The following is a 27392-nucleotide window of genomic DNA, read 5'->3' on the forward strand; positions in this document are numbered from 1 at the left end:
CAATGAACTGGTTAATATAGAAACATACAAGCGTGGTTTGGTTTTTAATTTATAAAACATTTATAGATTGGTTTCGTGAAATCTAAAAATATTGCTTCATTTTTTCACTAATCATATTTATCAGTAATATTTATATATACTCGAAGCTACTCTTTCAATTTTGATATTGGTGTTGTATTCTACACTTTTTATTCTAGATCATCAGTATACTACTAATGAAGGATATCTGGTATAAGAAATATTTATAGATGATAGTAGTAATATGTTTCGCTTCTTTTTTTTAAATATTGGTCTTGGAATGTTTTGCCAACATGTGCTATGTTAAAACCGTAGATAAAGCCGACAAGGAAAGGAATTACTGGACTACCAGAAGCTACATGTCTATATTTTCATATAGTCGTGTTGGCCGTGTAGTCTTTGGCCACATGATTTTACCCAGATGTCACAGAAGCCGCTTAGGAAAAAACAATAAAGCATTGTTGAGATAAATCGCGAAAAATTATACATATAATAACAATTGGCCAATATACTTTTTTCTGTGAGTCTAAGATGAACAATTATACAATGAGTCTTAAATTTACCCTTTAGCCTGTTTTGCGCCATTCTTTTCTGCCTCGTCTGTCTCTGTCAACCTCAAATCATAATTTGTATTATACAGAAAAACTGAAAGCATTAAAAAATAAGTTACATGCTATCTATACTATATATATTTAATGTTATTCGCGTATTTTATTTGGCTTTGTAAATGATTTCATGCGAGTGGTTCTGATGAGTTAGGACACAATCAATTGAAAATTAGGGTATAGTGGAATTTTGCCTTGCAACTGGCCACGTACGGACCTCTGAAAAGTTCCTAACATGCGCGATATGGACGCTCTCACTATACAAGGTGTCGAATATTGTGTACGTCCATATTTTCACAAGACGTGTCGGTGTATTTAAACATACGGACAGTCAGACGGACCCCCCCGCCATGGCTAATGTTTTACTGCCTTTCGAAAGACGGCTTATTAATGTAGCTTACACATCTTTCTAATGAGTGTTTGCCAATAGGTAACTGCATTTTTCCTGCTTGAACGGATTCTATTGACAAAGTACTTTATATCTTCATTCTTTTCTTATTAAATTTATTTGAGCTTCTGTCGGTAAAGATTAATGTGCTAATCATTTATTCCAGTGAATTATATTACATATTTCTTTCATAAATTAAGGCCAAGGAGCAGTAAATGAGAAATGTCTTAGAAATTTAAATAGTTCTTACAATTTCCACACATTGACCTCAAACTAATTTAAAAACTCAAAATAATAAATCATTGCAATAAAGCTTGCTAAAATATAAAAAAAAATGATTTAAAGAGTTTAGACTTTTATTCCTCTTTTGTATAGAATGCTCATAAAATCCAGCAAGACTAAGTCAAAGTTTTCTTTAAAAACTCTAGTTTCTCAAAAAGCAATACGCTGATGCCGTAAACACTCCGTCAAAAGACTAATATTTCAGCTATGGCTAATCTTACTCTGTCAACAAACTTATTGATTAACTGAAGGTAAAAGGAAACATGAAATACAATATGACTAATCAACAGTGTGTACTTTATATTGTTCTTTTCTATTTTTGGCAATTTAAGTTATAGACCAAGAGGAAATTATAAACTAGTATAATACTGAAAGATGTTTTAGATAAATGAAAATCGGAATATACTTATTTGTAAATCAAACGATTTCAACAAATGAAACGCATTAACAGGTTTATATTATAAGAAAAAACAAATTTAATGACTTTATATTGACGGAACCAATTTTGTTTGTTGAAATAACGTGTGTCATTGAAAAGGGTAAATCTGCTCGATGAGATCATTTTCGAGCAAGAGTTTTGAAAATAATTGCGTAATTTTGATTTTTGTTCCACGATATGCCATATCTCTGGAACAGAATTATTATCATATACTTAGACTAAATAACATTTGATGTTTACTGAATGATAATAGCATTAAATGAACGTAAATTCCATATTTTTCGAATGGGTGCTTAGCGGGCTGATATGAAAAGTTTATCACATGCTTCGACGGTTATCACATGCCTTTCCGTAACGTTATCGCGTGGCATTCCGGCGATACGCGGCAAATTCTGGAAAATACACCTCAATTTTACGTTTTCAGTGAAAAGAAAGTAGCGTATAAAACAACTATTTGGATACTGGAAAGTATCTTGTGTAAAATAATTAAATAAAAACAAAATAAAAAAACAAAAACAAAAACAAAAACAAACAAAATCTTAAATAAATGCATTTTTTTATTTTGTTTTTATTTAATTATTTTACACAAGATACTTTCCAGTATCCAAATAGTTGTTTATACGCTACTTTCTTTTCACTGAAAACGTAAAATTGAGGTGTATTTTCCAGAATTTGCCGCGTTTTTACAGTTTCCAACATAATTTAGAAAGTTACTTTAAAAAAGTTGACGTTACAAAACAGTGTTCATTATGTAAACTGATGAATTATTTTTTTGTCGATTCGTCCATTTGAAAATGTGTTTCTTCTCTGTTGAGGCATATGATAGAAACATTTCATATCGAATGTACTAGATTTGAAGTCCAACGTCCGTGAGCTTTCACTCTTTGTACATTTGTACTTCTATTTGGGAACCACGTAAAAAGATCAATATATTAATCTGTTATTTCCTCCATTTTTGAAGCATATGATAAAAAGATCATAACATGTCATTTTTCATATTACATGTATTATCAGCCATCGGTCAATATCAGCCCTCGAGCCATGCGGCTCTTGGGCTGATATTGAACCAAGGGCTGATAATACATGCGATATGAAAAATGCCATTGAATAATCTTATATTATGAAAGTTTACCTACAGGAAATATGGCAGATCTGGGGTTCGAAGCAGTTTTGAAAAAGTATCTCCACTGACATTCATGATTGATGTAAAAAAAAAAGACTTCGTAAATCTATTTTTATGCCTTTATTTAGTTTGTGAAATGTCAATTATACTATTAATTAAATGTATCATGTTCAGTCATTAAACGGTCATTTATCAGAATATTTAAAGGTCAACAGTGGGTTTTTTTTCAAAATAAAAATGTCCATTATCACCTTCAATGATTTTAATCTCTACATGAATGATATAGTGTCGTTCTTGAAATCGGATGAGTGTGGTATTGATATTAAGGTTAACAAGAATGTGTCCCAAGTACACGGATGTCCCACTCCAACTATCATTTACTATGTTCAATGGACCATGCAATTGAGGTAAGAACTCTAATTTGCAATTAAAATTAGAAAGATGATATCATACGGAACATGTGAACTAAGTTTCAAATTGATTGGACTTCAACTGCAACAAAAACTTTAACAAGAAAGGGAAGAGTTGGACGAACAGACCCTCAGACCAGAAAAATTTTGTATTCCATTTTATGCTGATGATTTGGTAATACAATGAATTTTATCACCTTCTGTCAATAAGTTACACTTTGGAATTTCAATGTGGAAACATAATGTCATTGAATTTTCAATTACATGTACTGTTATTCATTTGGTTCTAGTTGTAAGTGAAGGTGTAGGCTAAAGTGCAACTTCTAAAGAAAAACTATATGACAAACTTTTAATTTATCAATTCCATACATAATACACCTTTGAGAGTTTTTCTTGGATTTTATTGATATACTCAAATACTGCTGTTGCCAGGAATGCTACCTATTCGTCAAAAGCAATGGCAAGACGTGGAATGATTGTCAAAGAGACAACTCTCCATCAGAAACCAACTAACCCAGAAATAAACAACTACAGGTCCTGGTATGAGTTCTAAATAGTTACAGAAAAAGGTTTTCATATTAAAATTTTCAACAAAGTACTATATATACAATAATAGTGCATTGACTTTACATATCAACGATATAAGGATGAGGCTTAGAAACGGGGAAATGCGAGGCTGTGCCGAGCTATTTCCCCGTTTCGGGCCGAATCCTTATATCGTTGATATGTCAAGTCAATGCACTATTAATGTCTTTATACTGCAATCTAAAAAAATATTTTCAAGTGTTTTTTAATGTGTTAATGTTATTATTTGATTGAAAAATTGGGAACTTTCCCTTTTATAAAAAGGCCTCATATCATGCAGGCGGAGAAATGTACAGCACAATGAAACGGACATTACCTGTTGAAACAGTAATCGATGATGAACAAATTTGTTTAAGAATCAATAAGCATAAAACATAATGATATATATGTAACCAAAATATATTAACAAGTGAGATATTTTTTTTTTCTTATAAAAATTGCAAAAGAAATAAGTTTGAGTCGTTATTTACATTGAAAACAAGAACAGGTTGAATAGGTCGTATGAATAATTAATTATGATTTCAGCAATTTCTATTTAAATATTCATGAGAAAAAGTGATATCATGGTCAGTGACTGTATATGACATAGAAATATACGGTCAACGCATTTTGACTGCTCAAATAGAACGAGTGCAGTATAAAACAGAATATATCGATAGTACATCAATTAATAAAAATATTGAGTAAACATGTTGATCAATGGCAAAGCAATGTACATACAGAGAAAGTCTGATCTGGTAAAGGTGTTAACAAACTTAAAACATATAACTTTTTATGAACAGTGTTGAAACTGAAACATATTGTACAATTCCTATGAAATTTACCCAAAAGAGGCACAAAGAAATGATTGAATACCATATATAAATTGGTAAGTTGAAGTCTTTTTTAAATTACCTCTTACAAACATGGGATGTTTGTCAAGCTCGTCAACGTCTGATGATTTAGGTATGTTATCTGTGAAGTACGAATAACCAAACCACATAACTGCTAAAATTATTCCCGGTAAAGCAAGTAACTGAAGATGTACTGGGAAAACCGTTTTGATGCTATATTCCTCAAGAAAACAATTCTGTTTCTTTCTCCAATAAACGTCTGATTTTTTTTGTACTTCATTAAATGTATGACTACAAAAACGTCGAATTTTTGACATTATGTTTGTATTCTAGTATGCAGATTGTCAATGTATAATACCATTGAAATAATTATATGTAATGGAGACATTAAAGAGGCATTGGTTAATTTTTCAGAACACGTTCCAATTTCTTATCTTTTTAAAAGTATTTCAGACATAAGATTGAAACTTCATATAAGGCAATGAACGGTTGATGGTCACCGTTTTAGCAATTTCTTTAATAAACATTTTGTTTGTATATTTCCCCATATGAACAGTTTTGAAACTGTAACATATTTTATCTTACCTCCTATACATTTATGGGAATATGATTGGTTAAAAGCAACCTCGTGGTGACCGTGTATATTCCATATTAGGTTAGTAGGGAGGCGGGGCTTATTTCAATACACGGTTAGTGATGGATTTACGACTTAGGCACTGTTTGATTAGTATTGAATGTTGTTATATCAAGGTTGTTGATAAAAGATATTTATCGTTTACATAAGCTTTTTAGTGCAGACCAATTGATGAAGGTTCTTAAAATTGAACATTTGAACACCTTAATACAGAAATAAGAAGATGTGTTATGATAGCAAATAAGACCACTTTGGTCTAATTTAACTAATAAAGATAGTCGGTAAGATAAATTCGTTACATAGTGTGCTAGTGACCTAATATGACATATACAGGGTAAGTAAATTCCATATGGGGTTCGAGCTTCGCTCTCACCCGATATGGAATTTACTGACCCTGTATAAATCATATTAGGTCACTAACACACTATGTAACCAATAGTACAGTTCAATTATCATTTACGCAAATAAGGATTTTTCTGCGAATTCCGATGTAAATTGATATTGGCACCATTGATATTAGTAATCAAAACGGGATGTATGAATACCGTGTCATAACAAAAGAACATAACCAAATATGGACTAAACAGTAAAGGTTTAAAATATACAGAGACAAATACAAAAAACATTATAACACGTAATCGTAAGTAAGATGATCATCGACAGTACCTAGAATCTATACTCCAAGACCTTCATATATATTTTCTAAATTTGATACGGAATATTTATCAACAATGTCTAAGTATTTCTCGATGAACTGTTTTTAGAAGAAAAAAATCGAGACGTTCTATGGAATATCCATGGTTCATCGACTTTCCGCTTAGACACTGGTGACTTGTTATAAATTCTGAGAAGCAATTGCAACCTCTTAAATACCGAATGAGTTGGAGGAATGTCTATCCAATATGCAGGGGAATATATTGTTGCTGAGATGTAGAAATCTTTATAATTTCAAAATAAAAATTGACTTGTTTCTCACATATATTGGTACTAAGATAGCCGATAATTTCAAATTCGAGGCTTAAGTTTAAAATTGATTGAGTCTTCTGTTTTCAATTGATATGATTGATAATATTTTAATGGAACCAACTTACAAAAGTTTGTTTTTAAAAACACATTAAAATATATCTAAGTGTGAAATAAAATGATCAAGCTTCAATGATTACTTTTTTTTATCCGAAGGGACACGGGACATATCATATAAAAATGATAGGAGGTCGACAAATACAGGTTTTTTCATATAAATTTTGACATTTTGTTTAAAAAAAAAGTGCCTCCAATATGAAGCTCTAGCATACTGATCAATTATGCTTCGGTGTAGTGTTTTCTACCTATTCGTTCACTATTAACACATTATGACGTATTGTGTTCCTATTCATAGTGGTTACATTTATAGTGTTTGATACGATTTTATTTTGAAAAGCTTTGTGGCTAATATCTTTTATACGATTTGTCGATTTAACGTGGACATGATGGTATAAAGTGTCAACGATTTAAAAAGAATTTATTTCAGAAAAAAATCGAAACTTTAAATTATTCAGAAATTCCTTACTTTTTTTTTAGAATTCAATATATGGGTAATATCATTACGCTAGTTAACAGTTTCACAGTATTTTAGAAGATCTTGTTTAACTTCGATAATAGTTTTGTCGATCCAACTTACAATCCGTTTTCAGAACATACAGATAGGCTGGCAAATTATCGTTGATTGTATGGAACTTTCTGAATCTTAGGTTTCAAATACAAACAAGGTAGATCCTGCAGATTTACTGTTCAGTGTACAAGATTGGCGGAAGATATTAAAGAAACATTCACACTTATATAGACACTGCCATAACTTAAAACTAAAAAGAAAACTAAAGATGTTCATTGAAGCCAAGAAAGACTCATTATTCGCCAAAATCACAACCTTGACAAATGATATGTTTTTGTACATGTATGTGCTATAACCTCAGTGCTTATTTACTCTTAATTCTTTTACAAAACATTCATCGAAGTACTATTTTAGAAATCTGTGTTGCATAGAATTGTAGAAACTTGTTTTGGACGTAAAAAACAAGGTTTTGTATTCCCAATTCTTATATTACATATTTTATATTAGATATTTTACCTATACATAGCTATCAGCAGATTCAGAAGTAAGACTACTGCAATCAACCCGTAGAGTGCTTTTAGGTAAGGTGAAATGTATAATCCAAGTTGTGTAGGACATCGCTGCAATGCACCACCTGGATATATTGTTCTGTTGAATGTGCAGTACGGTGGAGTCACTAAGAAATATAGCAAAATATCAATAAGTAACATATTACACACCCTATGTATTATAGATTTGTTCAACGATGTAACTATTTTATATTACATAAAGGTAACAGTGGTTTACCGCAAGGCTATTAAAACAATTAATACTTCCTTTAAGGGAACATATATTTATTCTAGTGAGCTTCCGCCAGGCATGCTTGGAGGATGCTCCGAGCATTTTAGAGAAGCTACTATCGTTAATACACCATTACATTCCCATTAATGTCAATCAAATATAATAGTAATAGTTAAGAGCTGGTGTGAGCTTTTTGTGAGCCTTTTGTACGCCTGAATTAATAAAGTTTTACTAAGTTGCCCTAGAAAATTAGTTAATTGACACAAAAATAGATACATCAAAACTTGAGGTTAAACAGTTTAGGGACATTTAATCAACATGAGAACGAAAAGCTCTTATAACTAAAACATATTTATATAAAGCCGATCATAATAACACAACAGTGGTTGTAAAAAATGAATTACATCAAACCAGTAACAAGTCACCTTAACAGTTATAATTACTTGAAAATAAAAATGTTGTTGTCTAATCTATAAAAAATATTGTTGAAAAACTATATAGGAAAAAAGAAAAAGATTCACAAACCTATATTTTTTTTTGAAGAACGATAACGAATCAAAACATAAACACATGTACCTTCTTCCGAAAATTCATAAAGTCAATCTAGAAAAAATTAATGAGGCATTTAGAACTGGTCAAATAGTTAGAAACATAAACATTTCTTACCAACCAATCATCCATAAATCTGAAAGATTACTGGATCTAATTCTAAAACCATTATTGAAGAGTCGTCACTTTTACATTCAAGATACCAAAGACTTCATTTATAAAATAAATTCGCACAAGGTACATTTAGAATGCATTCTCATTGTCTATTATGTAACAGTTATCAATGCATTTTCATCAGTTGACAAACTAGAATATACTTTAAAAATTTAAAACAAACAGAATAAACGGCATTTGTAGTGTTAAGAAACATTGAACTGGAATTCAATGGTCATTTATACAAACAAATAATACGAGCGCCTATTGGTGGTATATGATTTACATCTGTCTGGTCTATTAAAATTATCTTAGATATTAAGTTCCAATGGATAGAAAACATCAAATTCCACTGCCAATACAAAGACGACAGTTTTATGTACTTCACACATTAAAACAGGTTGAAGATTTCTTTAACACAGCGAACAACATTGTCCCTCTGCTTAAAATCACATTTTAGGTGTCTAGATTTAGCTTCACCTATTTATTTACCGAAGTGTACAGAGGTGAAAGATTCAATAATAATAACATACTTGATGTTCAATCAAAAAAAAAAGACACGAAATGTATCAATATTTGAATATTATATGTTTATTTAATTCAGCGATGTGACTATCTATAACACTAAAATTACGAGATCCAATCTGTCAGCCGTCATCACGTGAAAAAGACGAATAAAAAAATTCAACTTTATATATAACTAATATAGTACAAAGGTGTAGATTAAAAAGTACACCACTCCAGGCCCGTTTGTTTTCCACGTAATTAATATTGCCAATAATTAAAAAGTTCCGGGTCGTGTCCGATACCGATACCAATTACCTTATCTGTACGTTCCGCATCTAACAGGCACACCACAAAACGGTGTATTCATTATTAATATGCTATATACACGAGTCATAATGACGGGGTTGACACTACTAAATTGTAGTATTTTAATCAGTAAGACTTTCTAAGATAACAATACGAATACTTATTTTTATTTATTCAAATTTATTTATAACTAAGACTAGGACATTGCTGTTGATTAAAAAATACTCCATTCCAGGACCTTTTGTTTTCCAAATAATTAATATTACCAATAATTGATTCGACGGGTTAAAACAGAAAGATTTGACAGCAGAGAAAACTGTGCATCTTAATATCGGCATGACTTTATCAGATGACAATACTACATGTAATACAAAAATAAGGCTTGTGCATAGTTATATACTTTAATTCAGTCACGGACCCGCTATATCACGTGTGTGTTCTAGTTATTTCTAATATGACATATATAGTAACACACTGTAATACTTTTTAATGTGTGTGTATGATGGGCTCTAGTGATTGGTAACTATTGATACGTTTTGCGTTTTTGTATATTTGATTTAACAAAAAGTAAGTTATTATTATGGAATATTTCACCTTTGTGCACGTCGGTAAATTCTAAATAGGTCATACTAAATCTAGACACTTCAAATGTGATTTTAAGCAGAGGGTCAATGGTGTTCGCTGTGTTAAAGAAATCTTCAATCTGTTTTAATGTGCCTGTGAAGAACATAAAATTGTCGTCTTGGTATTGACAGTACAATTTGATGTTTTCTATCCATTGGAACTTATCTAAGATATTTTTAGTAGGACAGACAGATGTAAATCTGAATGTCGGAAAAATTATACCACCGAAAGGCGCTCCAATAATTTGTTTGTATAACTGTCAAGTTAATTCAAGTTCATTGTTTCTTAACTTTACAAATGCCATTTATTGTGTTTGTTTGAAATTTTTAAAGCATATTCTTGTTTGTCTACTGATGAAAATGCATTGATAACTGTTTCTTCTTAGTTATTAATCTTCATATTTGTGTACATTGACGCTACATCATAGGCAAACAAAATGCATTCTTTCTTGACCTTGTGCGGCTCTATTTATAAATGAAGTCTTTTGTATCTTAATTGTAAAAGTGTTGACTCTTCAATAATAGTTTTAGAATTAGATCCAGTAATCTTTCAATGCGTCTCGTGGTAGAGTTACACTTACGGATGATTGATCAGTAATAAATGTTTATGTTGCTACCTATTTGACCAGTTCTAAATGCCTCATTAATTATTTCTAGATTGATTTCATGAATTTTTGGAAGAAGGTACATGTGTTTATGTTTTGATTCGTTATCATTCTTCCAAAAAGTATAAGTTTATGAATCTCTTTTTTCCTATATAGTTTTAAACAATATGTTTTATAGATTTGACAAAAACGTTAATATGTATTGTCATGTAATTATAACTGTTAAGGTGACTTGTTACTGTTTGGATGTAATCGATTTTATTTATTCTACTGTTGTGTTATTTTTATCGGCTTTATATAAATATGTTTTAGTTATATTAGAGCTTTTCCATCTCATGTTGATGAAATGTCCCTAAACTGTTTAACCTCAAGTTTTAATGTATCTTTTGTTGGGTCAATTAATTTTCTAGGGCAACATAGTAAAACTTTATTATTACAGGCGTACAAAAGGCTCACAAAAAGCTCATACAAGCTCTTAACTATAAACTCTTCTATGTGATTGACATTAATGGGAGTGTAATGGTGCATTAACGATATTAGCTTCTATAAAATGCTCGGAGCATCCTCCAAGCATGCCTGGAGGAAGCTCACTAGAATAAATATATGTTCCCTAACATCATTATAATCAGAACTTCTTGTTCTTCTTAATTACCACATAATGACATTTTTTAAGCAAGCATGTAGCTCAGTTAAATACCCTATATATTATTATTTACAAGTTTAAAAATCATTTATTTAGATCTCATAAGTTAAAATCAAACTAAGAGCACTAATAGTCATTACTATATTCATTTCTTTTTCTGAAATACGGATGTTTTCAAAGAAGAGTGCAAATGCAAATATTATTTTTTTTTTTTGGAGAAGGTTTTCAACAATTGATAAAGTAGTTACATTACAGTTTAATTTTACAGTTAATATTTTTTGTTAATGTCTGTGTTTTCAAGTTTACCCTGTGACTTGTTTTATCTATATGACCTAAGAGAATATTCTCTCCACCTCTGTTATACGTATTGGTTGTATTATAGCAACACTGAAAAGTTTTGCAACAAGAGGGTACTTTTTTCAAAATCTTAGCTATATAGATTTATAAGGGATTAAGCCAGCTATTAGATTATGGTTAGTCCACCTTTTTCTTCATTGTAAATATCTGTAACCAAGTCAGGAATTTGACAGTTATTTTCAATTCGTGTGATGAGTTTGAACTTTTGATTTTTCTCTATTTTTAATGTTCCTTAGAGTTTGGTGATTTTGTTATTTTACTCTTTAACAGTTTTTAGTGAATCTTGATGTATGCCAAGAACAACAGGGTAAAATACAAATACGCGAACACAAAAGAAAGAGTCAATTATCTTAACATATATGTGGCTCTAATGATGACTGAAAGACGATAGAAAGTAGGCATTTCAAACGTTATGCAATGACGGATACGCCTACTGATGACAGCTGCTTTAGTTTTGTTAACTTTGTATTTTCAACACCTTGATAAAAAAAGTTCTTATTGATCTACAATGTATGATATGTTCTACAATCTCATCTGACTAGAAGGAACACATCTATTTCTCCTCTATTATACTAATTCAAATATTGTTTAGTCTCTATGATTGTGTAACTATACATGTAAGAAGTGTTTTTTTAAAGGCCTTGATTATGAGACACATACGTTATTTTAACTGACAAGAATTTACAGAATCAGCGTTAATAAGTACATTGTAGGTTGGAATTAAAGATATGTTTGTATAGTCGTAGGTTATTTCCTTATTCCTATGTGTTTTACTTTCCATGATACTAATATCAAGTGTCTGATAAACTAATCGAACGCACGGACGGGATATTTGAGTTGCAAAATAAACAATAACAATTTTATCTTTAGTTCAGTTAAAATTCGTAAACATCTTTATCTAATATAAACAATTTTTTCTCGTAAACAGTTGCCAGATGAGATATTTATCAGCATTTATAATTTAAATCGATGCTTACATGTATCACTATCTAGGTTTAATTCTCCAAATAACGTCCAATAACCATTTGATAGAATCTTTTCGATTTCCTTCCAGCTAAATGCAGAGTTCGGATATAAGAGTGCATTTATAGAAACGCTGTACCAAACCATTATTATTGTCATAATAAACATGAAAGCAATGGTATCTGCAACCTAAAATGAAAAACAAAACGGCTATAATAACACGTGATTTCATTGATTGTATTTTAATGTTTAGATGGACACAAAGAAATAAAATGTATGAAACAAAGATGGCTTCAGTTTAATTCATAGTTTTATATCTTTTGTTGAATCAATCAAAGTGTGAAAGTTAAATGTTTAAAGTAATTGAATATCAAAGCTCACAAAAATCAAACCCCTAGTAGAACCGGATTCGGAGCATCTGAGAACATCAAGCGGGGTTCCCCGTGTTCATGAGTTTAGACTATTTTCGTTTTTTGTTGTTTTTTCCTTTTTTTGTTTGCTCTAAAATTGTATTTGTTTTTATTTATAAATGTTAAAATTCCGAAACAAGACCAACATTTGAAAATACAATTGTATTATGTACATTATATTCAGTTAAAACACCATTGTTTATTCTTTAGTTTGCTATGTTGTGTCATGTGTACTATTGTTTTTTCTGTTTGTCCTTTTCATTTTTAGCCATGGCGTAGTTAGTTTATTTTCGATTTATGAGTTTGACTATCCCTCTTGTATCTTTCGTCCTTCTTTATAAACAGTATTTCCTATTGATGTGTATTTCAAATCCGAAATATGTATCCCACTTTTTTCAAGTTCTTCACTGTTAAGAAATCATTGATTAATAGTTATGCATCATTTGCGATTGATTGTTATTTTAAAACTGTAGTTAAAGATTCATTAGAAATTCATTTTCTTTATACTATTTGTTTGAATTTCGCACATTTAACTAGAAAGTATATGTTTTAAATGACACTTTAATTAACAGTTAAACATCAACGGATGTACTTTTGACTTTTTTTTTAAATAAAATGGACAGTCACATTAAGGTCAAATAATTATTGCGTAAATATTAGATGTAAAATTGCATACCATTTTTCGAATAACGACTAACTTTGGTCCTAGAAATTCTGTCATGCAACACAAATGAAGAATTCTTGTGCATAATGCCATAAATTCTGCAACTAATAATACTTTTGAAGTTGTTTGAAAACCGGATCCTTCATGGAATTTCAGAAGCATTCCAGTTGCATATACAACAATCAACGTCCAATCCAATATATCCCACCAATCTATAACAAATTTTCCTCTTATAATGGCAACAGTGACCTAAAACAAATAGTCAAAAAGGATATTGGCAATTGCATGATGCTCTCCTCACAGATTAATTTATTAGAGTGCAAGGAAAACCCAATCTTGCAGTACGTTTCATCTGTTATTTCATTGATTTGATACAATTCCCGATTGTGACATTTGATTTTAGTGTGACTTTTTATGATGGGTGACGCATGCATAATATGAGACGAAGTCAGGAATATGACAGTTGTTATCCATTCGTTTGATGTGTTTGGACTTTTGATTTTGCCTTTTGATTTTTGATTTTCCTTTTTGAATTTTCCTCGGAGTTCGGTATTTTTGTGTTTTTACTTTTTGTCCTGTTTACTTATTCTGTCCAGCTCTTTTTTAAGTTCATGATACTTCCTGATTTGTTTTGTTTGTAACCTTAATTTATATCTTCCAAAGCAATTTACGAGATATTGACAGCGGTGAACCACTTACTGTTCTTATTCAAGATTATCTGAATTATTAATCAGCAAACACAGTTTTGGACCAAAAATGTAACCTTTGACTGGTTGGAAATTCCTACTACTTACTTAATTCTCATCAATATAATATAAACTTGCCGTCACTGAAAAGTATTTGATTGGGCAATACCCTGCATCGAAATGCACTCAAATTCAGGATAGCGTCAATTTCAAAGATAAGTTTTTATCAAGGTATAAATATTAAAAGTAGGATAAATGTTGTACTATTTTCTAAAAATAAGTTTTGTTTTTGCAATGAAGCATGACAAAAAGATTTGAGGTCAATTTTTTTGGCACAAACTTGTACAACAAGATATCGTGAGAAGGAATTGTCTGCATTAAAAATAGGTCGAACATCTTTTTCCAGAATAATCTATTATCATTCATGAAATAAAGAATGACGAAATATAAAAGATTCACCTGCTTTGCTTCATCTACAAAAAAACTAGTCATCCAAGCTATTATAAATCCGTCGGTGTAAGTGATCACATCATCTTGGTAGTCAAACAGCAACATATATGCATATGCGAGGAAAAGAACTAAGAAACCAAGCTGTAATGTTGAAAAAAAATATTCTTGACAATAAAAAAAAACACACTTTCTATGTGGTAAACGAAAACAGTTTGTAACCTGTTTGTATCACTGTTGTTTATAAATGTGTTTTATTGAAATAGTTGAGGTTTCTTGTATTTATATCTGTTGCTTTCAGTGAAAAAGTGATTATATTAAATAAAAAAAATCAACTGAGATTTGAATCAATTATGAGTTTTTCAATTTATTCACGTCTATCTTTGCTAAAAGAAAGACATAAACTCGTTTGCTTTTAGAAAAGTGCTTCCATGTGTACTGTTGAAACAAGCTTTTATCAGCTAATTGTGTGTGAACTTAATCGTATGTCGATTAGACAATCATACAAATATGAATATATACCCAGTTAAGATGCATGGCTTTCTTTTCAATAAAGATGCTCACCATTGAACATTTCAGTTTGAGGGTCCGTGATCAAAACAACGTTAATGATGCATTTTTTTTTTATGATTTATTTAAATGGTTTTCATATTTTATTGATATGTAAGGGAATATAATATTTGATGGGCTACGTTTTAGTATCCTGTTAATATTTACCGTGCTTGTTCAATAAAAAATAGTTTAGAAACATATGTACTAGTAACTAAATGTGCAAGCTAGCAATAATGACTCCTTTAATGTTTGCACACATTAAAATCGCTATTTTATTTCATTCATATATAGTGCATTGTATCATATTAAATCTTCAACATCTTAATAAATATATCTCATTTTCCTTTAAAGAGTTATAAACCTACATACAATCCTAAAATACTTTAAAATAGCACGTTCACACAAAAACAATGGTTGGGACTTTATTCAAGTGTAATATTCAAACTTTTCATGGACTTCAAAAATAATAAACTTATTATAAATAAAATGTTCTACGTTTGGTCTTAATTTTCATCACTTTAAAAACAAGAATGTGTCCAAAGTACACGGATGCCCTACTCGCATTATCATTTTCCATGTTCGATGGACCGTAAAATTGGGTAAAAAATCTAATTTGGCCTTAACAATAAAAAGATCAACCAAAAGGGAACATGTGTACTAAGTTTCAAGTTGATTAGACTTTAACTTCATTGAAAAATACCTTGACCAAAAACTTATACCTGAAACTCACACTTTTAATTTCTATGTTCAGTGGACCATGAAAATGGGATCAAAAGATTAATTTTGTTTTAAAATAAGAAAGAACATATCATAAGGAACATGTGTACTAATTTTCAAGTTGATTGGACTATAGATTCTTCAAAAACTACCTTTACCAAAAACTTTAACCTGAAAAGGGACGGACGGACAAGAAAACATAATGCCCCTCTACTATCGTAGGTGGGGAATAAAAAAAGAAGTTAAAAAGGCCAAACAAATTTCAAGAGGACCATACTTTCCGAAAGCTTTTACCAAACACTAATGTAATCTATTCCTGGGGTAGAAAATCTTAGTATTTTGAAAACAATTTGCAAGGATCCACTAATTTAACATTTGAATTCCCCAACATATATCATACACACATATTTTGTTACGATTATATTTTGTATTCAAGTAACTTCAGTAGAAATGTTTGAGAGCTGAAATGTCTAGTTCCAAATAAACTGTTTAGCGCATACTATATTGCTTTGTCTTACAAAGTACTAGTGTATATATATAGAAGTGTTTGGTAAACTGTTTGTTTGTCGTTTTTTTTACCTCTTGGCGTAGTTCATTTATTTTCGTGAAAGGCTATGGGTATGAAAAACAATAGTAAAATGGTAGGAAAATAATGGTATTCTCTAAATTAGTAAAGTATATAAACCATTAGGAATTTGACACATTCTTGCTACACATTTACTATATTCTTAATTCAAAGCCTGTATTCGACTCGATACTTAGTACTTTATATGTCTTATAAAAATAATTTTGGTAAGTTAACGATTTCTTTCTGATGTATTTTAAAATAACATTTGGAAAAATATACCATCCCAAAGAAAAGTAGAATAGCCGCCTGCATATGGATAATAAATCTCCCAATTGAAGGTTGCTTCTTACAAGGAAGCTATTACACCAAGAGTTCTAAATGGTCAAGTTGAAATCATCCCTTCGTAAATAGCTCAGTCTTTAGTTTTCTATTTTGTCGCCTGTGTACTATTATGTGTCTTTCATTTTCAGCCATGGCGTTGTCAGTTTATTTTCGACTTATGAGTTTAGCTGTACTTCTGGTATCTTTCGTCCCTCTTTTACTTGTTAATGAAAAACTAAACAAAATACACAGAACAGTGAATTATAGTGATGTTAATTTAAATTTGTTTTACCATGTGTATATACACTTTCATGAAGGGTAGATTATACTTCCTGTAAAACCTGAAATCATAATAAAACAGGTTAGTTACATTGACTTATTCGTTATTATTATAATATTTAGGTTATATTCCATCTGTTCATGTGTTTTCTCTTTACGTTTATAGTATTTCAGGTTTGCAAACAAATGAAGTGAAATATTTAGGAAAAAATAAACACGAAACAAAACACAAAACAAAAATTGAAGAACACAATTATATTTGATGTGAGTTTTTCTGCTTGTTAAACAGTGGAAAGTTGATATAAAAAATGTTTCTATGGGTTCGTGGCTTATTAAATACGGATTGACATTTGTTAATCGTTGAGAGTATTTTAGTATCTTCGGGAGGTGAGTAAAATAGAGAAAAGTAAAATAACTTTAGTATCGAACTCTAACGGAAAGTCTTTAATCAAAGTTTACAACATCAAACGTATGGTTAACAACTGCCACATTTCTGACGTGTTACGTGCATTCCATAATGAAAAAAAATAGTGGATCATACCAGGTGTTTTTGCTAGATTCAAACTCTCACATATATGACAGTCGCATGAAAATTCTATTATATTGACAAAAATGTGTACAAAAAAAACTGACCACTTACCGAAACCCAAGGTTTATTCAAGGACGAGGAAGTACACATAATTTGTCAATATAAAACGCTCGACTATACCAACCAACCAAACAAACGAATATTAAATAACTGTCATAATTCTGATTTAGCTAACTAAAACTCTAACATGGATAAGATTGTTAAATACTAGGCGACTACACAGATGTACAGAATCATTAAATCAAATGATTTTAGATATTTTGAATAATAAAACTATTATCTTGAGAACTTTACAGAATAAGCGTTATTTATAAAGATTGTGAAAATGACCTTTCAAAAAGATTTTTAAAAATAAAGGAACCAAATCCAGACCCGCATACCTTAACTGTTAATAATAACAGACAGTTTACTCGATTTCATTGTAAACAGCATCGCGGTAGGTGATAGTGGCAGAAAAAAGAACTACTTAGCCTTCGAATACATCTGAATTCTTGTTTGTTTTAAAGCAGTTTGTTCTATTTTTGCTTTAGTTGTGTTTTTGTGGAGTTTTCTTTATTTCATTATCTTTGTGATTTTTCAGGTTTAAAAATACCCAATAATTTTCTAAAACTTGTTTCTTTGGTTTATTTTCATTTTCAGTCAACTGAAAGAGTTTACGTGTAAAGATACATTTCCTTTTGCACATGTAATATCCTGGAGAGATATTAAAGCTATTTCCAATTATTTAAAAAACATTCTTACTGTTCCTTGATTTAAATAGGCACACCAATGAAAAATCTAAATAAAATCAGACAATTAGGTCCTTATTAAGAAAACAAATATGATTGAATGATATATGTCCATACCAAAGTAAAGGTAACTTCTCCATGTTGAACATTAATAAAGGCAACACAATAATGTGTACTGCAACAAGAGCAGTGAAACAAATCATCTACAAAACAAAATGTGAACTACACAGTAATATAGTATGTTTAAATTATACATTGATGAATATCAACAGAATGTTTCGATAAAAAAAACAAATTTTTAAATTGGGAACTCTCAGAGAATTGCTATTGCTATCCTAATTTTCAATACATACAAAATGTATATACTACCAATTGTCTGAAAATAGATCTTTATGTTTTTAAGCAGACAAAAAGAGAACATATACTGTGTAATTAAAAGTTAGGTTTAAATAATTGTAAATTTCCTGTATAAGTGCTTGTTTTTCTTCTCCTCTTGCAAATTATTTTGTCATTTATAAGGATTTTCAATATTTTAAAATATAGAGCAACATATACTGTAAGGCTCGAAATTAGAAAACATGTAATTCATCTTAATAAGCTCTTTTAACTTACAGTCTGCCATGTCCAATTTACTTCTTTTGTTCCAAACCACATTTTATTCAATATATTTTTTATTTTGTCATTTTCAAGATACGCCATGTTTCCAGTGTCAATAGCATCCCTCATGTATCCATGATTTAACAACAATCTTCCTGCATGATTTCTATATTCGCTGTTTTTTCCTTTAACACACGTTTTTGTTTTCTTGTAACATGTACCATCGTCGCCAGAACGTTTTGATTTTGCTTCTTTATCAGCTTCGTAAATACAGCTTGTTATTCGAACGGCTGTAGCAGTCAATGCTCTACAAAGAAAAGAAGTAATCACATTTATTTATATATTAATATTTTAATAAGTTATGGATCTAGAATATACTTATTTCGCATCGAGAATCAACGAATTTGTTGTCGAAATGAGCACCATGTGCAATAAATTAATGTCATAGTGAATGTTATGGTAAAACAAATATAGGTTTCACTTTGTAAATACAGCTGTTTCATAACTCATGCCATTTTTGGGGAAACATTTACTTCTCAGATATTTTAGTTTTGTGTACAAAATGGTTCCAAGATATGATCCCTATGTTTTCATCTCATAGAGACATAACTTTGGAATGTTACAAGTATAAAGGCACATGGTAAACGATTTGATTTAATTCTGAGTAAAACATCAATAGTACGGAGGGGTATGGGGAGTTTTAAGTTTAAACTCCTTGAAGAAGGGGCATATAAGCGATGAAAAAATGCCGCGCAAACCTATTTTCTACCTATTATTTAAAGATGTGCATACCACCTTTCATTCTAGAATATATAATATGTAACGTAAAAGTAGCACAGGTGTAGCCTTTCAAAGTCATGGAGATTTAGAAAAAAAACATTGGTGTCGAATAACTTGTCTAGTCTCCAAAAAATCTTATTCGAGTTTTATTGTATAGAAAGCTGAATTTGTAATTAACATTTGATTAAATATGTAGGTGAAAAATGGTTTAATATATTTTAAGAATTTGCCTAAAAACGGGTGCTTCCTTTAGTATTTTTTATGAATTTTGAAAATGTTGTAGATGCAAAAAAATATATAGCTTATATATCAAACGTCTAACTGTTTTTTGACAGTCAAAATACACATATTTGTAACTGATGAAGCATTTATGTCTTCTTCTTTTATAAATTACAATATTATAAGTGAAATTACTCTTTTGCACATTGCAGTTTTTCCTTCACGAGAGGCGTTGTTTTCCAGTCGTTAGCTTCATCCTCTAATATTACACAGCCAATAATGATATAATGAATCCTAATCTGAATAAAAAAAAAGAACAAATGTAACTTTTGAATTTGTCTTATCACTTTGGTTGTGGAAACATTAGCAACATAAGTAGCAGAATTCGGTCACCCTTCAAGGTCACCTGATAGTAATTCCGGTTTGATTTTTGATGATTTTCGTGTTTGGTTTTCTATTTATGTTGTGTTTGGTGTACTGTTGTTTGTGTATTTGTCCTGGGTTTTTTACATGTTGTCATTTTGTTTTCAATTTGTTGCCAGAAAAAAGAGTAGTCTATTGCTGTATAGCATAAATATTTTCAGTTCTTTTATGTTGTTGGTTTTTTGTTGTTGGTTTTTTTAACATCGATAGTTTTCTCGTTTGGATTGTTTACTAGTTGTCATTCAGGGCAATGTATTTGATTCCATGTGGTATTGGTTTTGTTCATATATTCTCTATTTTCAAAGTCTACGTCATTTAGTCTTTGGTTGAGAATAACAACATATTCCTTTTTTTGCAATTATGCGTTTGAATTTGTCTTTGGTATCTTTCTGCATTTTAGGACGAACGGACAGGAATAGTACGCTCGTTTTGGGGATGTTATGGCTAACATGCACTATATATATATATCTATGATCTAATAATTGAAATCAAGAACAAATACGGTAACCTGCTTTTCAATATAATAAATTATATTGGAACATATTTCTTTCTATGCAGTATTTGAATGCATGTTCACAAAGTTACACAGTTTCTGCATTAGGTCAGGACATATTTACAGAATATATTTCCAATACAAATAGATGATAATCAGTTCACATGAGGAACTGTTGACATGCTTCTTATATTTTGGCCACGAGCATCACTGAAGAGACATGTATTGTCGAAATGCGCATCTGGTGCAAGAAAATTGGTTAATTTTATTATCAGCTCTTATTGAACTGCTTAAAGACCTTATTCGTTATATTCAAACTTTAAAATTGAACTTTGTCATTACTTTATCATAATTAGCTTATTTTGAAAATCGTTAACATTCACCTGGGTTTTAACCAAACTTTAGGAATGATAAAACAAAATTAACAGAGTTTCGGATGCCATATGGGAAAGCTATGTAATTGCTTTTTGTGATTTATTCTATGTTTTTCTCCTACTAAAAATAGGGCAGATTATATGTAAGCAAACATTTTCTACTTTAATGGTGAAGTACTCTAAATACCATGCATTTCATGTTGAAACTGATTTTTAAGTTCAAAATGCACATTCTTAAAGATTTAATCCTTAAACTTCTGGGGAAAACAAGTTTTCAGAAAATTGATGAATGGAAAAGTTAAAAAAAAGCATAATATATTGCTGTGGTATTTAAAACCAAACTTCAAAATGTATACACAATTCACATCTATTTCGACAGATATTTCTATTTCCTGTTTAAATACTCTATGTCCTCTGAGTTGATGAACTCCGAAAAAGTATAATTTGTTACGTGTGTAAGTGTATAGATATAGGAAGATGTGGTGTGAGTGCCAATGAGATAACTCTCAATCCAAATAACAATTTATAAAGGTAAACCATAATAGGTCAATGTACGGCCTTTAACTACGAGCCTTGGCTCACATCGTACAACAAGCTATAAAGGGACCCAAAATTACCAGTGTAAAACCATTCTAACGGGAAAACCAATGGTCTAATCTTTATAAAAAACTAGAAATGTGTGTATGAAAGTGAAATTTTATTTTTTTTAATTTCGAATCATATTTTGCAAAACAGGCTTATTAGTAAATATCTTACATTTCCAGTTTCTATCAGTTGCATAGCTCCTGTGAAGTGGTGTTTTTTCAGCAAAGCAAAAAATATATGACCAAAACCTTTAGAATCCCAGTCGGTTTGTTTGATTCTACATGTGTTTTCTATAAAATGTAATATACTTTTAGTCATTTGGATACTTCAAATAAACAAAACTGTAATGACATCTTATTGTCGATTCCAGTAAATATTTTTTCTGTGAGGAACGACTGAAATACATTTTCAATTCAACTAAAATATTCAGTACGTGACCGAATCTGTTTTATTATGTAATACTAATGACCATCCTCAATGATGTCCTTAACGTGCAAGAGATGTGGCTCTCTCGTACCACGGGTCAGCCATTTATCGTCCCTTTCCGATGGACTATCATCGTTTCCTCAAGACTCGCAAATCTTATTTTACATGATATACTGATATACAATATAAAAATGATTCGTACAAGTTTCTTTTTACTTCTATTTATTTATTTTATTTGCATAAAAAATAAAAAATCCCAGGTTTATAATTTTGGACGTGAGACGACGCACGATTCATCTGTGTCGAATTGAGAAAAAAAATCAAAGGTATAGGTATAATAAAGTACAACAATTAAAGAGCATAGAGAAAAAATCCAAAAGCGTTTAAAAAATACAGCTTTATTAATCTAGTTAAAGTTCTTAAAAAGTTAAATTCAATCAAGAATTTTTGTTACATAGATTAGCAGTTTTTAACCTAAAGCTTGTTTACTTATCTTAATTATCTAAAAATGCTTTGAAACTTTTTTTTGAGTAAACCATGATATCCAGCATATATTGTAATATGTTGTGTGATCTGTTTTAAACTTGATCTGACTAGCCATTTGTATACAAAAGAGTCTCAAAATATAGATTAATGTGCATTGCAAACACATTTAGACGATCTCTTGCTAAACTTAGATGTGGCGTTGCTTTTTATCAGATAATGAAAAGTTTGTTTTTTTATTCAATAATGATAAAGTGTTTGAAAGTGTCTCCAGAACCTGCTATAGCATTTTAATCAGAAGGAATGTTTTTGATATAATTGATTATGCTGTATTTTAATGATATTCATAAGCAAAATATATAGTAAACATAATATGTACAATATCTTATTGTTTTTAAATAGTATTGATTGTAATTACAGTCTCTCATAAATCTTTTAAGATTGGAACAAACAATGTGAATTTAAAGTTTGTTGTTATACATGGATTTTTTATGTAACTGTATGAATATTTTATTCTGTAACTTTATGTAATTGTATGAGGTGAGACTTTAATACAATATCGAATCTGAATCTGAATCACATTTTTCATATACAGTTCTTGGACGGTGTAAACTTCCCACTAAAACCATACACCATTACACCATTACACCATACACCTTGTACCATTACACCATACACGTTACACCTTTGTACCATACACCTTACACATTACACCATACACCTTGTACCATTACACCATACACGTTACACCTTTGTACCATACACCTTACACATTACCCCATACACCATTCCCCAATCTATCTACCCGATCCGAAATTACCCATAATTCAATTAAATTTCAAACATTAAGATTATTTTAATTGTTTATGTTTTCAATCCGAACAATTTAAATAAAAAGAACATCGTTTTCAACCAATAAAATGTCGTACACCATTCATTCACACCATTCCCGATCGCACGTTACTCAATTACACCATTATTCATACACCATTACACCATTCCCCTTACACCATACACCATACACCTTACACCATTGCACCATATGTTATACATCATTACACCATACGCGTGTTTTTGGAATGTTGAAACACAAGAAAAGTAGCGGAACCTTCAGACTTTACGCGGTGCGTAGCTACATTGGTGTTTTATGATAAACAAAAAAAAAGCGCTGTTCGATTTGAACTGGTATACTTTTAAAATTTAAAATTTCACAACTTGATATTTATAGTTATTCACATTTATACATTTCAAATGAATTGGACTGTTCCATTTGAACTTGTATCATTCTAAAAATGTTAAATGAAGTTTAAGAGTCAAAACAGAGGCTACGTATGTATACATCCAAAATGAATAGTGTATTCAGATTTGGACGAGTATGATTTTAAATTTGACGACGGTTAATTAGTTACATCAAAGGTTGCTTAGTTAAAAAAAAAAGTGCGTATGCGGCAAAACAAAAGATGACAAAAAACGCAGCAAATCACTTTAAACACATAATGGTTTAATGAAATAGAAAATTGAAATGGGGAGCGTATCAAAGGGACAACAATCCTACCAAAGAGTAAAGACACAACAGCCGCATATTTTCATTCGAATTGATCTTCTTTCATTTTCGTTAACATGCAGTACATATGTATACTATTATGTCAACTGGCGAGTACGTTTACAGGGTAAATCATTGTCACTTCGTCCTTTAATGATGACTGTGATTAAATGATTAAAAATCAATTGCTCAAGTCTATTTTCTTTTCTAAATGCATAGAATCATACATCATTGAAAACCGTAGTCTTCAACAGATCGGTATCAAATGTTTTATCGTTTTAACTTATCGATCAATACGAGTTAAATCCCATACGATCATGACCGTGCGTACTGACCAACTACTGATATTGTCTGGAACAAATACATAAGTATGATCAAATATTAAACCGAACTTGAAACAAAATGTATCTCGTTTTACTACTTTCAGTTACATGTGCCACCGGCATTGTCTAATAAATGATAGAAAGCGCTATAAACAAATAAACATTGTGATGTTTTTAATCATTTGTGCTATCCTGGTAATCTATTTTCAATATGTATACATATATATACACCTATTGATAGTGATTTTTAGAATACAAATGTCTTTTGTTCAAACTACCTAAGGTCAGCCCCAATATTTTGTTAGGTTCGTGGAGCCCAGTTTTTTATAAAGTGTTTTCACATTGCGATAAGACGTGTCACGGTACTTGTCTATCCCAAATTTATGTATTTGGTTTTGATGTTATATTTGTTATTCTCGTGGGATTTTATCTGATGCTTGGTCCGTTTCTGTATGTGTTACACTTCAGTGTTGTGTCGTTGTTCTCCTCTTATACTTAATACGTTTCCCTCGGTTTTAGTTTGTTACCCCGATTTTGTTTTTGTCCATGGATTTATGAGTTTTGAACAGCGGTATACTACTGTTGCCTTTATTTGTCGGCTTCCGTTTGACTTGTGTCTATTTTCTTTTTTAGTGTTGTTATTATGTCTTTGACTTTAAGTTTAAAAAGTCATTTTAGTATCTATAGTATCTTTTTATAACATGCATATTAAGTTTTGGAAAGTTTAAGCAAGGATTTGCCTAGTGATGAATGTTTAAATAGGTTAAAACATACCTTCTATTTTGTTTTTCGGGGGTTTGTATCCCATATTTGAGAGTGACTTCCATTGTTTTGTTACAAGATCGTGGGTAAATTTCTTTGAAAAAAACAAAATGTATAGCATAAGTTTGATATGACAGCTAAGCTAGCAGGTTTTTTTCTAAACTTTATCAATCTTATGATTAAGTAAATGAATTTGATAATAATTCTACTTTCTCATTTTATTATAGATTTGTTTAAAGATAGCTAACAGATTTAACAAGTTTGGTCTTTATTTACAAATTTAAACGTTCAACCAAATGCCTTTTTAAGCAGACGATAGGAGTTCAGTTCAGAGGCAATCAAATAACAAATATTCTTCTTTAAGATGTTATCGTATTTCCAGCTTCTCATCCTGGCCGACCAACGTACCCAACATTTTAAATATATCAATATACAGTTTCAACTCTGTCTGCGTTTGCATTATCTATTTTTAACTCGGTGTTAAACAAATCATTGATTGTCGTATATTCAGACTTAAACTTATAATCAATAAGTATTGTAAGGTATTTACACTTCAGTTAACAATGACAAGTTCAAACGCCTTAATTTTCATTTATAGTTCATTTTTTTTATTATTTAAGTTAATGGAGTTTAACCCACATGTGGAGACAAACATAAAAATGTATGAAATAATGAGAGAAATATTCGTCAATTATATGACAAAGATATGACCGTTATAACTGTTACAAGGAGCATAACATCAATCTAATTCTTTTTTAAAGATATTTATAAAAACAATAGGCTGTTCAGATGTTTTGATAAAGTTATTGTGAAGCATTGCATTAACATCAGTTTAATTTGAATTAAACAAGAATAATAGGTTAAATAATAGTATGTATTCTTAAAATGATTTACATCTACCACGCCATAAGTATAAAAGCCCTCACCTCCTCATATATGTAGTCCAATATTTTCTGATCAAACGACTTTGTAAGATGTTCTTCTCCAATTCTCCATTTTTCGTTTTTCAAGAGATGTATGGCCAAGGCAGATGGATAGTCAAGTTCTTTCTAAATTATTTTATTGATAAAAAGAAAACATCACATAATGATGAGCAAACATAAATTTAAATCAAAATCAGTCTTCAGTAATGAAAGTGTTTGTATGGCATCTCATCTGTTTACGTACTCATAAATCACAGGATTGATTTTCTTTTTTTTCTGACGGAAGGATTAGCACCGATAACAAATATTACCATCACAGGAAATCGTATATCATGTTTATGCTTGGTAAAATTTTCCGATAATGTCATGGTTATCATAACGCCCCCAAAGCATTCCATATCAGTGGGAAGCACTTGTCCATATTTAAACGTATGTCCAAATCATAAAAACCTCATGATAATGTACTTTTATATATAAACAAATATGAAAACAAAGCACTTCATGTCAAATAAGATACAAACGTTTGTGTGTATATACTGTTTGTTTATACGGAAATTGAAAAAAACAATATCTTTCAAAGAACAACTCAGGTAAAAGCAAAATGAATCCCGAAATACCTATAAAAAAGTTTGTGCGCAGATGCTCCGAAACTAAGGTTAAGTTATAAGTTCCCGTGCTTGCATTTCCTATCATGATTTTCTTGATAGAGGGTTACTGCTCACAAGGAAGCTATTAAACCAAGAGTTCCAAATGGTGAAGTTGAAATCATCCCTTCGTAAATTTTACGGACGCCATCACGAGTTGGTTGACCGTTATGGAATTACCGTTTCACAAATGATATCGGATATGTTCCTTACGTCGTAACTACAATCCCCTTCCCTTTCATGAATTTGACCTACCGAATTAGACTTTTTACCGGATTTGTAATCACATAAGCAACACGACGGGTGCCGCATGTGGAGCAGGATCTGCTTACCCTTCCGGAGCACCTGAGATCATCCCTAGTTTTTGGTGGGGTTCTTTTTGTTTATTCTTTAGTTTTCTATGTTGTGTCATGTGTTCTATTGTGTTTCTGTTTGTCTTTTTAATTTTTAGCCATGGCGTTG

The 27392-nt window shown here is 30.6% G+C and overlaps 1 protein-coding gene across 1 annotated transcript; it reads right to left on the reverse strand.

Moving 5' to 3' along the window:
• Positions 1-577: 577 nt before the first annotated feature.
• Positions 578-22144, reverse strand: LOC134687796 (transient receptor potential cation channel subfamily M member 2-like). Its single transcript, XM_063548252.1, has 11 exons — positions 21998-22144; positions 20147-20250; positions 18968-19259; positions 18473-18558; positions 17052-17100; positions 14614-14745; positions 13481-13717; positions 12409-12583; positions 7425-7584; positions 4745-4974; positions 578-663 (listed from the first exon to the last, which is right to left on the reverse strand). Exons 1-11 carry the CDS (start codon positions 22142-22144, stop codon positions 578-580), a joined length of 1698 nt encoding a protein of 565 aa, XP_063404322.1.
• Positions 22145-27392: the final 5248 nt, after the last annotated feature.

This window comes from Mytilus trossulus, chromosome 10, assembly GCF_036588685.1.
Source record: "Mytilus trossulus isolate FHL-02 chromosome 10, PNRI_Mtr1.1.1.hap1, whole genome shotgun sequence".
Lineage (NCBI taxonomy): Eukaryota > Metazoa > Mollusca > Bivalvia > Mytilida > Mytilidae > Mytilus > Mytilus trossulus.

Coding starts and splice junctions, on each gene's coding strand:
- LOC134687796 (XM_063548252.1), bottom strand. CDS start 22,144: ATGACTAAAAGTATATTACATTTTATAGAAAACACATGTAGAATCAAA. Junction 17,101..18,472: donor GAGAAGTTACCTTTACTTTG/GTATGGACATAT, acceptor TTATGATTTCAG/GTTTTACAGGAAGTATAATC. Junction 7,585..12,408: donor AAACCTAGATAGTGATACAT/GTAAGCATCGAT, acceptor TATATTTCTTAG/TGACTCCACCGTACTGCACA.